The sequence below is a fragment of the Pygocentrus nattereri genome, chromosome 27 (genome assembly GCF_015220715.1).
Source record: "Pygocentrus nattereri isolate fPygNat1 chromosome 27, fPygNat1.pri, whole genome shotgun sequence".
NCBI lineage: Eukaryota > Metazoa > Chordata > Actinopteri > Characiformes > Serrasalmidae > Pygocentrus > Pygocentrus nattereri.
Window position 1 is genome coordinate 24,099,249 of NC_051237.1, and position 17,904 is coordinate 24,117,152.

General features: G+C 41.2%; 1 protein-coding gene across 3 annotated transcripts; it reads right to left on the reverse strand.

Annotated features, from left to right (window-relative positions):
* Positions 1 to 373: 373 nt before the first annotated feature.
* LOC108438398 (L-asparaginase 1-like) lies at positions 374 to 17,069 on the reverse strand. Of its 3 annotated transcripts, none has more exons than XM_037535507.1 (12): positions 17,002 to 17,069; positions 16,536 to 16,634; positions 15,928 to 16,066; positions 12,286 to 12,424; positions 12,043 to 12,168; positions 10,866 to 10,961; positions 10,131 to 10,257; positions 9,820 to 9,941; positions 7,372 to 7,551; positions 926 to 1,024; positions 651 to 707; positions 374 to 561 (listed from the first exon to the last, which is right to left on the reverse strand). In XM_037535507.1, the coding sequence occupies exons 2-12, from the start codon at positions 16,603 to 16,605 to the stop codon at positions 520 to 522; spliced, it is 1,197 nt and encodes a 398-aa protein (XP_037391404.1). In that variant the 5' UTR covers positions 16,606 to 16,634; positions 17,002 to 17,069; the 3' UTR covers positions 374 to 519. The 3 variants fall into 3 exon arrangements, with proteins under 3 accessions (XP_037391404.1, XP_017571676.1, XP_037391405.1); XM_017716187.1 differs by having other exon boundaries at positions 17,009 to 17,021; XM_037535508.1 differs by lacking the exons at positions 15,928 to 16,066; positions 16,536 to 16,634; positions 17,002 to 17,069 and adding an exon at positions 14,511 to 14,967.
* Positions 17,070 to 17,904: the final 835 nt, after the last annotated feature.

Here is a 17,904-nt window from a genome sequence, read left to right on the forward strand (position 1 = left end):
ATCCAGTATGGGATGAGTTTGACTGTGGTGTTGATGTTGTCCGTACAGCTGGAGGAGGTTCAGACTGAGACCTTGTACAATTACATAATTAACTTTATGCTCATTTAAACCGTTTACAGTTCACTGCACTGATCTGTATCAGTTTACAAGAGAAATGAATCATTTAGAAATCAGGTGAATCTTTTTGAATCAACCTGTATTTTAGAGAATGCATCAAACAGGGATGCCCTCATTCTCCAGAGCCTTCAGTGGCTGCCATTTCATACCATTAATCAATAATCAAACAGTATTAGTGTATGGTCTCTTAACCCCTCACAACTTTAATTTAGTTTAGATTCTTTAAGTCAAATTCAAAACATCATGAGGCAGTGAATGGAGGCAATGAATCAGTTTATTTGATTAGAACATTAGAGATCAATTAGACTTTGTTGATTGGTTTAGACTGTTTACTTTTCTTGACCTTTTTTCACAAACAGACTCAATCATTTCATCTTGTTTGAATGACCAATCATGCTGATTTTATTCCGGTGTCTGTTCTCTCTCTCCAGGTTCCACATTCGGCTGAAAAAAGTGGAGAGAAAGGTCTTAAGTAAGAACTGGAATATAATCCAGAATCGATTCCAGTAACACAGAAAATCTCTCTAACTCACCAGCAGTGGGCTGTAGGGAGGGGCACATGATTCCCCATACAAACTGTGCTTCAGTATCTGAAACACATTAAAATGTACAAAAAGATTCCTTTATAAAGCCACCTTTAGTGTTTCCTTCTATCTTTTAGCTTTTTTGTTCTAGATCTTATGTTGGCTATGAATTTCAGTTTCTCCATCAGTAACTCCTCTGAACAAACACTGCTTTAATGAAAACTTTAATATACAGGCGGTGATAGAGCAGCACTAAACTCATTCCAGTAGAAGCTCAGACACACCTTGCGTTTTGTCTCTGGGTTAAAGCCTGAGTTCAGCACCCAGATCATCTTGGTCATTGCTGCCTCAGGAGTGATGTCATATCCAGGAATAACATGTGCCTTCGTCAAAATTGGGGACACAAAGAAACAAGGCCACAGTGGTCAGTGAACACAGTCAATACATCATGCTTACAGGCAGGACAACAGAAATTAATAACTGGCTTATTGCTTTTATAAAACTAAAAATATGAAAATATAAATAAATATAGTTTCTTTAGCATATGGTATTATTATGATTTATTATTATTATTATTATTATTATGCTGTATAACAATGAACATTTGATAACGCTGCACTGTTTTATGCAGAACCTTCATTTTATAAGTACATTCTGGTCACCAAATCACCACCGCAAGTCTAATTCAGCACCAGTCCAGCGCTGCCCTCCCCTCACTCTGGGCTGAATCTCAAACAGCTCCCTGCTCCCTACATAGTGCACTACGTAAGAGTTTAAATACTGGATCCTGCAGCCCAACAGAGCAAAATACAGCTAAGGAACAGTGATTTGGGATTCATACACGTCCACATCTACATTTCCATAACTAGATGACTATTTAGAGAGTACAGAGCGGCTCAGGATTCAGCCTGAGTTTGACATGACTTCTGAATGAAACACGGATGTTTGAAGTGTGTAAAACATTCAAGTGACACTTTTTAGATTTTTATTCTGCAGTTTTACAGTAAATCAGACTGTAAGTGCTTTAACTCAAGCCTGCGATGTTAATGAAGGAGCTGTTTAACATGTTTGCTATCTTTTAGCCTGTTAGCTACCTGACCAGCCTGGTTGTAGTTAAGAACATAAGTCTCCAGCCCCTCAGTTTTAACAGAACTGGGTTCTTACTTTGTTGATATACTCGGCAGCCAGTGGGAACAGTATGAGAGTCAAAGATTATTAAGTTCAGTTCAGTGGTTGGTTAGTGTAGTGGTTGACACCTCTGCCTTCAACACTGTAGACTGGGGTTCAATCCCCACCTGGGCAAACACCCTACACTATACCAATAAGAGTCCTTGGGCAAGACTCCTTGGCCTGCCTGTGTAAAATGATCAAATTGTAAGTCACTCTGGATAAGAGCGTCAGCCAAATACCGTAAATGTAAATGTAAAATGTTGTATTGAGGTGGTCATAAGAGTGGTATCTTGGCTTAGTATACTTTACAATGGCTTTGAATGCGGCTCAGCCAATCAGATTTTAGGACCAGGACTATCCATTTCATAATAACTTATAATGTTGCATTTACATGTGTAGCTAGTTCAATCCTTACACTTGAACACCTTTCCCTTGTTAAGCAGTTTGTGTTGTATTTGTTTCAAAACTTAATAATAAACATCAGAATGGCACGACGGTGAGGAAAACCACACCCCCTCCAAGTGAACAGGTACTGTGTCTGTCCACTGCTGATATGTGGAAAACTCTACAAAGTGAACCAACCATGATCCAACAGCATACCAGGCAGAATTCTCAGAGAGTGCGCCAAACAGCTGGCTGATGTTCTCACAGACATATTAAACATCTCTCTGAGCACTTCAAGTCCATCATCATCATCATCCCTGTGCCAAAGAAGTCTCCAGTGTCCTGCCTCAATGGCTACCATCCCGTTGCACTCACTCCCATCATCATGAAGAGTTTCGAGAGGCTTGTTATGAGACACATTAAAGACCAGCTTCCTCCTTCACTGGACCCACTGCAATTTGCATATCGACCCAACCGCTCAACAGACGACGCCATCTCCACCACACTCCACCTGGCTCTCACCCACCTAGACAATAAAGATACCTACGTCAGAATGCTGTTCATAGACTTCAGTTCAGCATTCAAAACCATCATTGCTCAGCAGCTGATTGGAAAACTGAGCCTACTGAGCCTGAACGGGCCTCCCTCTGTAACTGGGTCCTGGATTTCGGTGCCCCTCAGGGCTGTATGCTCAGTCCACTGCTGTTCACTCTACTGACTCTCGACTGTACTGCAAAGTACAGCTCAAATCACATCATCAAGTTCGCTGATGACACGACTGTGGTGGGTCTGATCAGCAAGAACGATAAGATAGCGTATAGATAGGTGCACCGGCTAATGGAGTGATGCGGAGCCAACAACCTGTCTCTGAATGTAGACCAAACTAAGGAGATGGTTGTTGACTTCCGAAGAGTGCGAGGTGACCACCCCCCACTGAACATCACTGGCTCTGCTGTGGAAATCTTCAGGAACACCAAGTACCTCTGTGTCCACATCACAGAGAACCTCACCTGGTCCCTCAACACCAACTCCATAGCCAAGAGAGCTCAGCAGCGCCTCTACTTCCTGCAGAGACCGCTCATCTCCCCCCTCCCATCCTCACCATGTTCTACAGGGGGACTGAGGAGAGCATCCTGTGCAGCTGCATCATTGCTTGGTTTGGGAATTGCACCGCCTCAGACCGCAAGACGCTACATGGTATAGTGAGGACAGCTGAGGAGATCATGGACATCTACACCACACGTTGTATCCGGAAAGCCACCAGCATTGTGGCTGACCCCATCCATCCCTCACACGGAATGTTTTCGCTGCTGCCGTCTGGCAGAAGGTACCGGAACATCCGTGCCACCACTGCTAGACTATGCAACAGCTTTATTCTTCAACAATCAGGTTCTTAAACTCACAAGGACTGAGCTACCACTCCCCCTGCCACACTCCACACACACAGCTCTTTTAATGCTCTACTTGCACTATCTGGATCATTGCTGCTACACTGTGTTTTCACTGTTTTACTCAGGTTTTTCAACCTCAGTAACCTGCTGTGTTTCTGTCTGTCATCTGACTGCGTGACTCACAGATCACAGCAGTTTAATATCTCTGCACCTTATTCCACGACCTCATGTCATGTGTTTATGTCTGTCATCTGACTGCATGACTCACAGATCACAGCAGGTTAATATCTCTGCACCTTATTCCACAACCTCATGTCATGTGTTTATGTCTGTCATCTGACTGCATGAATCACAGATCACAGCAGGTTAATATCTCTGCACCTTATTCTCACTATCTCATGTCCAAAATAAGTGCTGTGTTGGTGCTGCACTGTCGTGTCTGTTTACTGTGTCTAATGTCTGTTTAATTTATCATATTTATTGATTCTAGCTTAATTTTTTGTTTGCACACGATGTCAGAACGTTCGCACTTTATACTGTTTGTTCCTTGTTGCACCGTGATGTTCCTGGAGGAACGTAATTTCACTCCACTGTGTACTTGTACATAGACGGAATGACAATAAAAGCCTTTTGACTTGACAGTAATTAATCATTGATATGAAACGTGCACTGACTTAGTTCATATTTATACATCAGTTCCACATGAATAACATATATTTTTACGTATTGCACAGGTTACATCAACCCATTGTCCTTTCAGTTCACTCTTGGCAAGAACATTGGTCACATCGGTTCCACATTGGTTACACATGTGTATACACCATACTGCCAAAAGTATTCGGTCGTCTGGCTTCACACACATATGAACTTTAGTGAAATCCCATTCTTAATCCATAGGGTTTAATATTATGTCGGCCCACCCTTTAGACCTATAACAGCTTAACCTCTTCTGGAAAGGCTTTCCACAAAGGATAGGAGTGTGCTTATGGGAATATTTGACCGTTCTTTCAGAAGCACATTTGTGAGGTCAGACACTGATGTTGGACGAGAAGGCCTGGCTCACAGTCTCTGCTCTAATTCATCCCAAAGGTGTTCTATTGGGTTCAGGTCAGGACTCTGTGCAGGCCAGTCAAGTTCTTCCACACCAAACTTGCTCATCCATGTCTTTATGGACCTGCTTTGTGCATTGGTGCGCAGTCATGTTGGAACAGGAAGGGGCCCCAAACTGCTCCCACAAAGTTGGGAGTGTGAAATTGTCCAAAACCTCTTGGTGCTTAAGAATTAAGAGCTCATTTCACTGGAATAAGAGGTCGAGCCCAACTCCTGAAAAACAACCCCACACCATGATCCCCCCTCCACCAAACTTTACACTCGGCACAATGCAGTCAGACAAGTACCGTCTCCTGGCAACCACCATATCCAGACTCGTCCATCGAATTGGCAGATGGGGAAGTGTGATTGTTCACTCCAGAGAACACGTCTCCACTGCTCTAGAGTCCAGTGGCTGCACTTTACACCACTGCATTCCACACTTTGCATTGAGCTTGGTGATGTAAGGCTTGGATGCAGTTGCTTGGCCATGGAAACCCATTCCATGAAGCTCTCTACGCTGTTCTTTACATAAACATATTTTACATTATTCATTACTTTGGTTCCTCGTTAATGTATTTTACATATTAACTTACATGTTATGTTTTTTTAATGAATGTTTTATTCATGTAGAACTAATGTAAATGTTTGAACTAAGGAAAGTTAGTGCATTTTTGATGTGGTACAGGTGTAATAATATCCTGGAGATGGTTCTGTAGTGTGAGATACTGGTGCTGCTGTCCTGATCTACTCAGCCTTCAGCCTTGAGTTGATGGACCAGCTCACCAGTGCCAGTACCTCACTGTAGAGCACTAAATCCTGTGAAGTACTACGGGTGGTTGGTTAGTGTAGTGGGTAACACCTCTGCCTTCTACTGCACTGCAGTCGATCCAACGTGCTTCAAGTCCATCATCATCATCATCCCTGTGCCAAAGAAGTCTCCAGTGTCCTGCCTCAATGGCCTCCATCCCGTTGCACTCACTCCCATCATCATGAAGTGTTTCGAGAGGCTTGTTATGAGACACATTAAAGACCAGCTTCCTCCTTCACTGGACCCACTGCAATTTGCATATCACCCCAACCACTCAACAGATGACGCCATCTCCACCACACTCCACCTGGCTCTCACCCACCTGGACAATAAAGACACCTACGTCAGAATGCTGTTCATAGACTTCAGTTCAGCATTCAAAACCATCATTCCTCAGCAGGCTGATTGGAAAACTGAGCCTACTGGGCCTGAACAGGCCTCCCCCTGTAACTGGGTCCTGGATTTCCAGAGTGAGAGACCTCAGTTAGTCAGGATAGGAAATAACATCTCCAGCACCACCACACTGAGCACCGGTGCCCCTCAGGGCTGTATGCTCAGTCCACTGCTGTTCACTCTACTGACTCACGACTGCTCAAACCACACGACAGCTCAAACCACATCATCAAGTTCGCTGATGAGACGACTGTGGTGGGTCTGATCAGCAAGAACGATGAGTCAGCGTATAGATAGGTGCAGCGGCTAATGGACTGGTGCGGAGCCAACAACCTGTCTCTGAATGTAGACCAAACTAAGGAGATGGTTGTTGACTTCCGAAGAGTGTGAGGTGACCACCCCCCACTGAACATCACTGGCTCTGCTGTGGAAATATTCAGCAACACCAAGTTCCTCGGTGTCCACATCACAGAGAACCTCACCTGGTCCCTCAACACCAACTCCATAGCCAAGAGAGCTCAGCAGCGCCTCTACTTCCTGCAGAGACTGCTCATCTCCCCCCTCCCATCCTCACCATGTTCTACAGGGGGACTGTGGAGAGCATCCTGAGCAGCTGCATCATCGCTTGGTTTGGGAATTGCACCACCTCAGCCCGCAAGACGCTACAGCGTATAGTGAGGACAGCTGAGGAGATCATGGGCATCTACACCACACGTTGTATCCGGAAAGCCACCAGCATTGTGGGTGACCCCATCCATCCCTCACGTGGAATGTTTTCGCTGCTGCCGTCTGGCAGAAGGTACCGGAACATCCGTGTCACCACTGCTAGACTATGCAACAGCTTTATTCTTCAAGCAATCAGGTTCTTAAACTCACAAGGACTGAGCTACCACTCCCCCCCCCACACTCCAAACACACAGCTCTTTTAATGCTCTACTTGCACTATCTGGATCATTGCTGCTACACTGTGTTTTCACTGCTTTACTCAGGTTTTTCAACCTCAGTAACCTGTTGTGTTTATGTCTGTCATCTGACTGCGTGACTCACAGATCACAGCAGGTTAATATCTTTGCACCTTATTCCACGACCTCATGTCATGTGTTTATGTCTGTCAACTGACTGCATGAATCACAGATCACAGCAGGTTAATATCTCTTCTATGCTGTATACTGCGGTTCAATCCCCACTTTGGCAAACACCCTACACTACACCAATAAGTCCTTGGGCAAGACTCCTAACACCACCTCCACCTACTTGTGTAAAATAGTCAAATTGTAAGTCACTCTGGATAATAGCGTCAGCCAAATTCCGTAAATGTAAACGTAAATGTAAGTACTGCGTAAGTGAAGAACCTGTGGCATTTAAAGTTTGTGAAGAGAGCAACACACTGAAAGATGGAAGGAGGGACTGAAGCTCAAACGACAGCAGAAACTAAAAAGGTTTCTGATGGTAAAACCCTCCACTTGCTGTGGGGGACTGTGTTGAGTGGTACCTCAAATGTAGCGTAGATGGGTAAGACGGTGCCTCGATACACCTGAGTACAGTTCAGCATCAGAACACCTCTCTTATCAGCTTCAGTCAGACATTCCTTTAGCCAGGCAACATCTGGAACGTTCCCACTTCCGTACGTCTCCAGGATGACACCATCAGCTCCGACCAGAATGCCACGGACCTGGACAGCAGGCAAAAAACACAATATATGTAAATTTGGTAAATACAGATTTAGCGCATCTGAACTGCTGTAAAACATTTAACTTCAATATTCAATTATTCTTTTTATCATTTTACCACTTTAACACCACTATTATTGTCTTTGTGTTGTTTTCTTCTTCTATCTTTTGTCTTACGCAACATAGTTATCTTGATGGATCATTCTCAGCACTGCAGTGACACTGACATGGTGGTGTGTTAGTGTGTGTTGTGCTGGTCCAAGTGGATCAGACACAGCAGTGCTGCTGGAGTTTTTAAACACCTCAGTGTCACTGCTGGACTGAAAATAGTCCACCAACCAAAAACATCCAGCCAACAGCATCCTTTGACCACTGATGAAGGACTAGAAGATGACCAACACAAACTGTGCAGCAGCAGATGAGCTGTCGTCTCTGACTTTACATCTACAAGGTGGACCGACAAGGTAGGAGTGTCTAATAGAGTGGAAAGCAAGTGGACAAAAGTGCACATATATTGGGGGGATTGATTCTTAGATGCATGACGATGTGGATGTGGATGATTCTGAATTGATTCACAAATGTCAAAAATTGATTTCCGTGGCGGCAAACTTCATTAAAAACTAGTGCAGGGGTCGCAACCCAAATGTTAACAAGAGTTATTTTGTCATTTCAGCAAAAATAAAACCACCTTGGGAGCTACAACATTTTACCGTCTAGGCTGTAAACGTGTCTCAGTATGTGCTGATGTACAAGTAAAGACTAAAAACATAATATGAATAAAAACTCAGACTTACTTTGCCCTGCTTTCAGCTTCAGCTCAGCTTTAAGTGCTTTTCTCGCATCTCCAGCAGGAAAATTTTCCTCAAAAGTAGATCAGTTTCTTGTAAAATGTCTCTCAGCATTTAACTTTTTAGGAAGTTGCTTCTTGTTCGCCAGCTTCAAATTTTCTTGTTCCAACTTAAACGGTGCCTGAGGGGCCAGAATGTAACTGCTGTGCCATTTAAGTTGGAACGGGAAAATGAGAAACCAATTTCAGCCTTGTGACTTTTTGGTGGTTGAGTTTCTCATTGCAGATTAAACATATAAAGAAATCAGCTGGAGTGACTATAAACACTAATAAGTCCATTCATCTCCAAATTATTGATGTCCGTCTTAAATCTCTCTCTTTGCCTCAACTCCAGCGTTTAAGACCATTTACTGTTAAACTGTGTTGAACAATCAGCAGAGCTTTAATTTACTGTAAAGGAGGATAATTTTATTATTACCTACTAATCTAATTCAGCTGTGGAGCCGTGACAGGGCAGGAAGAAAGCCGCAGCGATTTCAGAGTTTCTGCCCAACTCAGAAAGAATGAAACGAATTACAAACTCTATCACAACTTTTATTGCCAAGGATTTGCATCTGTTCTCAGTCTTTAAGAACAGCGAGATATTTTACTGACATAACAACCCCCCCATCTCCCCCTCCCCACAATGAGACCAGAACTGAAGTTGTGAAATCACTGAAGAAAACTGGTAGAATAGCTGTAACATCTGCCACTCGATCTTATTTCACTGTAACAGCGCATTTTCTCACAGATGAGCAGCAGCAGTGCCCCCTGTGCTCCAAACAAGAGCAGTGAATGAGAGTCTTCCAGTTCACTCACCACATCACTTCATTTGTTTTATTAATAAAAGATATTGGAAGTAAATTCATTATGGATCATTACAAATATTTTACTTTAAAAGTACCAAGTCCTCACACAGTGAGATAATAGAAATCCTGTATAGAGAAAAAGATGCACTGATAATTGTTTGATAATCGTATCACAGCCTCTGAATCGTGACGTGCCTAGAGATTCCTACCCCTAATATATAGAGCAAGTGGAGCTGATAAAACGGCCAATGAGTGTAGAAATAAGGAGGTACTCATAATTCTGGCTGGTCAGTGTATATTTACTCTCTTTAATCCCTTGTTTTTTTGTACAGTGCTTGACTAAATTGTCAGTGAAGTCTCCTTCAGTTCCCCCCGAGATTAAATAAAGGATGACAGATTGATTGAAGTTATTATGGTAATGTTAATACACTCATTGTTAGTGGACTTCACCACCGGTACTATCTCAGGACTGACCATGGCAAATACCACTGTTATACTTGGGTTCTGTAGATTAAGCTGCCAGCTTTATTTTACAAAGATAATTTAACAAACAGATTTCAGTAAAGGGGTAGAACTAATGCTCACAGCTGCATTATTCATTTTCTAAGGCTGTGTCTGAATTATATTCAACTTACATAATTTTCTGTGATTCCAGGGAAAAATCTCAGGATCCTCACTTCTGGTGTTTCTGCCCGTGTGAATGCTTTGCTCTTTAAGGAGGGAGGGAATATGGGCTCCACCATCTTATGTTCATATACTGATGAAGTAAAGAGATGAATTAGTTTTCCACCTGTGTAAATACAGCACTGCACCATAATACATTCATATAAACATATATTTAGTTTTTACTGATGAGAGTCTTAATCCGTACATGATGAAATGTCTCAAGACTCATCATTAAAGTGTAACTGAGGTCTGGAAAGCAGTAAAGCTGCTTGGCATTTACGTTTGATGGTAGTTTCCAGGCTGGCGATCGGGAACACATTAGGACTGTCAAACACACTGAAGGAATCACAGTCAAACTTCACCACTCGGTTGCCCTGGTACAGTTTGTTCAGATCATAAAGCATCACCTGGAAGTAGACAGAGGAGATCAAAACTGTGGATACTGTGTAGATTCGAATGTGCCGCTGGTGTGTACATTGTAACGGGGAGCGAGGTAGCGGACGCTTGTGCGGAGGTAAGAGACTTTTATTGTGGCAAATCCAATATCAGGGTCGTAACGGTCCAGGGTCATATAGCCAACATGTAGAGATTGGGGGACAGACATGACAAAAGGAACAGTGCCTCAAACAAGAGTCAAACAACAAACAGACCGATACAACCAACAAAGACCAGCAAACACAGGGCTTAAATACATGGGACAATGAGGGACAGGTGAACACAATCAAGGGCAGAGTTACAAAACGAAAACAAATGCACATGGAGTGGGAGGAGCCAATTGTGACATACATAAATTACACCTTCAATTTCTATTGTTGCATCAAACATCGATATTTACTATGTGCTTTTGTCCCTCAGAAAAAAAAACATTGACTTTGAAGAAATGACAGAACTAACAATAAAAAATAAAGAGAAATATTATGCTGGAGCAGTTATTAAAGGATCTTTATGTATAGATGCATAATAATATGAATGCATAGTTCAAACAATGTAATATAAAACAAGTTTTTCAGCCGACCTGATGCAGCATCTCTCTGTCACAAAAGTACCCAGCCATGAGCATCGAACCAACAAAGTTATCCAGACCGTCAGTTCGAGGATGGAAGATGGGCATCTACAGATGCAGGGGAATCACAATTCTATATCAGTTATTTCTGGCTCATAACTCCCTAAAACAAGAGGAACGTGCAGATTGTAAAGATATTTTGTCATGAATCAAATTTGATCAATCGTTTTTGTTGTGGTTGTTGTGTGTACTTTCTTATTTGTTCCTGACTATGTACAACCCCATTTCCAAAAAAGTTGGGACGCTGTGCAGAATGTAAATAAAAATAGGATGTAATAAAATGCAAATCATGTAAAGCATATTCTTAGAGGAAAATGCTACAAAGATGACATATCAGATGATTAAACTGAGAAATGTTATTGTTTTTTTGGTCCTGTTTACTGCTGTGTTTCATCACCTCTTCTTTAACAACACTCAGCAAGTTACTTTTAATGATATTATGTAGCGTAGACGATGAAAAGCGGAAGTTCTTTGCTATTTTACATTGAGAAACATTTTTCTTGAATTGTGCCTCTATTTGATGGTGCAGTCTTTCACAGAGTGATGAACCCTCCTCACCTTCACTTCTGAAAGACTCTGCGTCTCTGAGATGCTCTTTATACCCAATGTTACTGACCTGCTGCCAATCAACATTTTAGCATTACACAACTTTACCAGCATTTTGTTGCTCCGTCCCAACTTTTTTGGAACATGTTGTTGGCACCAAATTCAAAATGGGCTTAAAAAACAATAAAATTTCTCAGCATTTCCAACATTTGATTTGTTGTCTTTGTACTATTTTCAATTAAATATAGAGTTTAACTTATTTGCACATCATTGCATTTTGGTTTTGTTAACATTTTGCACAGCGTCCCAACTTTTTCGGAAATGGGGTTGTAATATTATAGCAGTAATTTCTGGCTTGTAGCTCCCTAAAACAAGTGGAACGTTCAGATTGTAAACTTTCAATCCCTGCCAGATCAGTGTAGAAGAGATATTTTGTCATGAATCAAATCTGATGAAACGTTGTTGTTGTGGTTGCGTGTACTTCCCTTATTTTTGCCCAACTATGCAGTTATTTGCATGATAAAAAGTGTAACTTTAATGACTTAAATGACAAATCAATTGGTAAATGTGCAGGAAATGTGACCTGAGCTCCAGTCACGATCACAGGCTTGTTGATTTTCCCCAAAATAAAGGACAGAGCAGAGGAGGTGAAGGCCATCGTGTCTGTTCCATGGATAATAACAAACCCATCGTACACGCCCATGTGTTCCTATAAATGGCAGTGAAAAGAAAGAGAGAAAGAAAAGGAGTAAAAGAGAGAAAATTATAAGTGACAACATGAGTAAAGTTCATTCAGAACAGTAGACGGTCATTTCTTGTATTTTACCTTAATTTTTTCAGCCATGTCACTCCAGTCTTTAGGGGTCACATTTGAGGAGTCAATCGGCGTTGGTAGGCTGTCCATTCTGTAGAGAACTTTATACTTTTGACTTTTGGCTTTAGGATCATCTTCAGCCAACTGGTGACTGAGAAAACAAGGGAACACGGTGATCTTAAATGAAAGTACACTACAGTACCTGGTATTTAACAGGTAAGTATGTAGTACCTGCAAGTAATTTTCTGGTACATACATTACAATTACAAGTACACACCAGGTGTGTATGAATGATGATCATAACCATACATAGTGTTCACAACCATAGTGTTAATAACCTTACGAAGTGTTAATAACCATACATAGAGTTTATAACCATACAATGTTAATAACCATACATAATGTTTATAACTATGCATAGTTATGATAAAGCCATAGACAGCATTCATAACCATACACAGTGTTATGGATCAGTAGGTTAACAAACAAGGGTAAAACGTAAATAGTGTCTATACTGTAGTGTAAAACATGGAGGAAAACAACTCACAGGGTTAAATTACTGTACTAATTATTACTGTACTAAATAATTATTGTACTAATATAAGCCAACCAGTGAAACAAGACCTGTCAATACTGAGAAAACCTGCATAACATATACAAATATAACAAATGATTATGCTACTAAATCCAAAAAACAGCAGAGTTCAGCAATTACTCAAACTCAGAGTTCAGCACAGAGTCTAACGAGCAGGGATTACATCACATGCAGCAATGAGCTGCTGAAAACCCAGAAGATGTGGACTGGAGTTCTGGATTGAACTGTATCAGCCTGTGCTCAGTATTATTCAGTAATTCATCAATAACAGCCGATCCAGTGCAGTCCAACACTCCACTCCTTCTTTTAGGTCTCCCTGTGTCTCATTGCTGTGAGGATGTCTGGCAGATGCATGACTGGCCTGCTAGCTTGTGCAGCTGGACTCATTAGGCCAGAAACCTCCATTACGCAAGTGCACGAACGTCGAGCTACGCAGACACTGTTTTACATGTCACTGCATTCTAAACATGTCACAACACAATTCACAACAACACAAGCACGAGCTGCATTCTGAGCATTACAGTAAGGGGAACTATAACGACAGCCAAGCCTGACCAGACTGACCCGTACCATCAGACTGCGGTCATCATCGGCCATCAATATACAATCGCTTAGTCACGCTGTGAACATGTTGTAGTGTCGGTGCAGAAGAAGAACTAAGATGTTAGATGTTATGAACTAGATGCTCTTTTACTTTAATAGGCACTTCAACAAAGAGTAGAGAACTGCCCTGCCCAGCACCTTGCACCTTAAGTCCTTGCACCTTATACTCATACACTTGCACAACGAAACTGAAGTACAAACCCCCACTCTTGGTGCAAAGAAAAAGCAGAAAAAGAAAAATAATATGAGCTAAAATAATGTAAATACTATACAAATTTACACTTAACAAAATGTAACCAAACAAAAAAAAACGATTGCACATGACCTATCAAACTTGAATTTTTCCAGTTATAAGATGCACTGACCACATTGAAATGAACTAATAATTGCACAGTATGACATTGCACCAAAACCTGATCAGTCACATGTTGTATTAAACAGATCAGTCACATGTTTGTATTAAACAGATCAGTCACATGTCTGTATTAAAAAGATCAGTCACATGTATTAAACTGATCAGTCACATGTTTGTATTAAACAGATCAGTCACATGTTTGTATTAAACAGATCAGTCACATGTTTGTATTAAACAGATCAGTCACATGTTGTATTAAACAGATCAGTTTCATGTCTTTGTTCAACAGATCAGTCACATGTCTGTATTAAACAGATCAGTCACATGTTGTATTAAACAGATCAGTCACATTTTGTATTAAACAGATCAGTCACATGTTTGTATTAAACAGATCAGTCACATGTCTGTATTAAACAGATCAGTCACATGTTTGTATTAAACAGATCAGTCACATGTTGTATTAAACAGATCAGGTCACATGTTGTATTAAACAGATCAGTCACATGTTGTATTAACAGATCAGTCACTTGTTTGCGTTGAACAGATCAGTCACGTTTTACTCAGTCACAGTCTGTGTTTAACAGAGCGATGGCCCTGTTGTAAAAACTGTCTTTTAGTCTGTTTGTCCTTGTTTTCATTTGTCTGTAACGTCTGCCAGATGGCATCAGTTCAAACATTCTGTACCCTGGTTGTGTGATGACTTTTTTAATCCTGTCTGCCCTTCTGAGACGGCGGTTGCTGTAGAATTCCTTAAGCAATGGTAGGGGATGCCCAATGATTTTTTGGGTGTTGTTGATGACCCTTTGTAAGTCCTTTTTGTGTGCCGTGGTGCAACTGGAGTACCACATAGAGATACAATAAGTCAGCACACTCTCCACGGACCAGCAGTAAGACAACAGTCAGCAGTTCCTTCTTAAGATTGAGACTCCTGAGGATTCTTAGGAAGTGGAGACGTTGCTGTGCCCTTTTCATGACCGCTGAGGTGTTGTAACTCCATTGGAGGTCTGCGTCCATATACACTCCCAGGAACTTGAAGGTGGATACCTTCTCCACACACTCCCCATTTATCCAGATTGTCTGAAAATCGGACTTCCTCCTCCTGAAGTCTACAATGAGTTCTTTAGTTTTGGAGGTGTTGATGACTAAGTTGTTGTCTGAACACCAATCCACCAGCCTTTGGACCTCCTCCTGGTATGCTGTTTCGTCACCATCAGATATAAGTCCAATGAGGGTGGTGTCATCCACGAACTTAACTGTAATCTTTTCTGATTAAAGCAGGTGTAGAAGTGCCTGCATTATGAAAGCACAGAAAACACCAACTTCGCTAAACTTCAGCTGACTGAGCGTATTAGTTTATCATATTACAACACAAATATTCCACAGTATTATGAAATAATTACGCTTAAAATGAGTGAGAAGTTCCAGGGTAGCTGTTACTGTAAACACAGTGAAGTGACAGCTAATCCACAAATTGCTTTAGGGTTATTATAGAACCACACACTCCTTATATTTGCATTTTTATAGTTTTGCATTTTTTCCATAGATTAAACTTTGGTTATCATGTCGCAGCACAAGCGTCCCACTGTTGTCAGTGCAGATACAGTATAACTCTTATAATGTAGTAATTACACACCTGTTACAATCAGTCTTGTTAGAAAAGTCGTAGTTCATAGAAGAGTTATTACCTTTAACTTGTTATACATGTGTAATTACACAAGAAAAAATGCTGTTATAACATGTAATTCCATGATTCATAACTGAAGCTGATATACATTTATATTTATATAATCCGTCTGTTACAGTGAATCATCACCATCACCAGCAGTTCCACTGTGTTGTTGATGAATAACTACGCAGTTATTAAGGACACGTGGTGTAAAGTGGGACCACCATCATGGCCTAAGCCCCACTGAAAACCTGTGAAGAGGAGAGTCCTAAAGAGAGGATCTAGAACCCTGGAGGAGGATCTGAAGAGGAGCCAGAGTGCTCTCACACTGCTCACTCTAATTTGTTTTCTCAGGGTAAATGTATTTCAACAGAAGACGGAATTTTTCAGAATGTTTTTGAGATAAAGAACCATGAAAAATGAGTTTTAACTCACTATAGCGTGATGAGGCCGTCCTTGGTGACGATGCGGTTCCAGACATTCTCGTCTGATTCTCCTTTTTTCCTCTCGTAAAGGATGGTGTGGCGAATGATGAAGTCTTTGATGACATCCAGCGTCTGTGGAGCGAGCTTCCCTTCATATGGAAATAGTGATATTTAAACATGAACTGATCGGTTTTGGACAAAATACACAATTGAAGTGAAATATATAGCGTGACTTGAGGAAAAGTAGAAATTCTCTGTACAGAAGCGCAGTGTCTGCTTTAAAATGTGCTCGAATATCAGAAGTACTGAGTGAATCTGGCTGTTACAGCTGGACTGTTTTAAAAGATCTTTATAGAGTTTGTATGATTGGTTTGTTTGGATTTGAGATATCGTGTATATTTCAGTGTAATGAGAAACACACGTTTGTACAGAAAGTGTTGGAGTAAAAATGTAGATATTTTACTGTGAAACGCAAATATTTCACTAAAGTACAGATCCTTGAGCAAAAGTACTGAAGTATGGCGTTTATTCTTGCCGCCACTGGAATTCACGCACATTTCTGCAAACGCTCAGACAAAGACTTGAACACATTCCAGATTAAATAAATGACCAACTTACCGTTGTCATCTTTCTTCATTCCGAAAGTTCCTCCAGTGTAGAGAACATACACCTTTCTCTCCACAGCCATGGTCCAGAAATGGGAAAGTAGCTCTACAGCTAATACAAAAATCAAATCAAAGCACGTTTATTGTCCCGTCACATTTCCACAGGTGTGAAGGCGAGTGGAAATCTAAAGTGTGTAGCCTCCTTGTGTGTGTGTGTGTGTGTGTGTGAGATATATGAAATATGATATGCACAAATTTCCATATATGTGAGTCTGAGGTATCTTTTTCAGGAAACTTTCTGTCTTTCATCGCGGCTTCATTTTACCTTTTAGAAGAAACTTTCATTTTAAAATTTCCATTTTCTATTCTGATTTCTTGCTTATGAAAATAATAAAAGAATAAATGAAGTAAACTGTTATATTACATAACTGCACAGTACAGAAATATTAAATATGCACAAGAAAAATAAATGTCAATACCTGGTACCTGCGTTCTTGGTGACACGTAGAGCTAAGTGGTGTTAATGGACTGGGTTGGGATTTAAATATCAGTCTGTAGCTCCACCTATTTAAAAAAGTCAGAAGGTGACCAATGAGCTGTACACAAGGGGGCGTCAGTGATCTCATCAGCATGAAGACTAATGACAGGATGGAGGATGACAGCAACGTGGAAAAAGCTGCATTTTGTCATGTGAAGGATGAAGCAGGTGTGATGTCACTCACAGTGACTCTAGGAGTCAAAGGGGAATTCCACCATTTGTTTGTTTTTCCTGAATTCTACATAATTCAATTGCTGAAATGTAAATAAAATCACAGACTCACACGTCTTTACAGTGGTGGTGATGGGAACCAGGCATCACCATGACTACAACACAGATATAGACATTTTATTTACCATCCAGAACCACCAGAGAACCTACACAACTGTTCTGAGTTCATATGGAATGTTGATGGTGGAAAACAGTGGAAAATCTGGAATAATCAGTTTTCTTTGGGAACTATTTTGCTGCACAGCGCCCTGCATGTCTCCCTCCTTCAACTGGAGTTGAAGTTCTCTAAACTCTCATAAAACAGCGTCTCAGTCATCAGGCAGTGAATTCAGAACCAGCTCATGTAGGAACTTTGTGTATGAAACAAATTTCTTTAGAACTCAGATGTCTAAGACAAGTTCTAACAAGAGGATAGCGGCAGGGTCATGATGACGGGTCAAACTCTTACTGGTGCCTTTCCAGCTCCACAAACCTGCTGGCCTGGAGCCAAAGGGATGAAAGTAACATCAGCAGGTAACGTCAGCAGGTAAAATCCTGATCTGCAGTCTTCAAAGGAAAAAGATGAGGGATGATCCTGTAGTGAGTTCAGAAGATGTTTGGGGCCACACTGTAA

What these genes read in the sequence shown, in the direction of transcription:
- LOC108438398 (XM_037535507.1), bottom strand. Translation starts at nt 16,605, where the DNA reads ATGGCTGTGGAGAGAAAGGTGTATGTTCTCTACACTGGAGGAACTTTC. An exon ending in ACATGGCTGAAAAAATTAAG is followed by an intron (nt 12,169 to 12,285) that starts GTAAAATACAAG and finishes TGCCATTTATAG; the next exon opens with GAACACATGGGCGTGTACGA. An exon ending in CCATCTACGCTACATTTGAG is followed by an intron (nt 1,025 to 7,371) that starts GTACCACTCAAC and finishes ATTTTGACGAAG; the next exon opens with GCACATGTTATTCCTGGATA.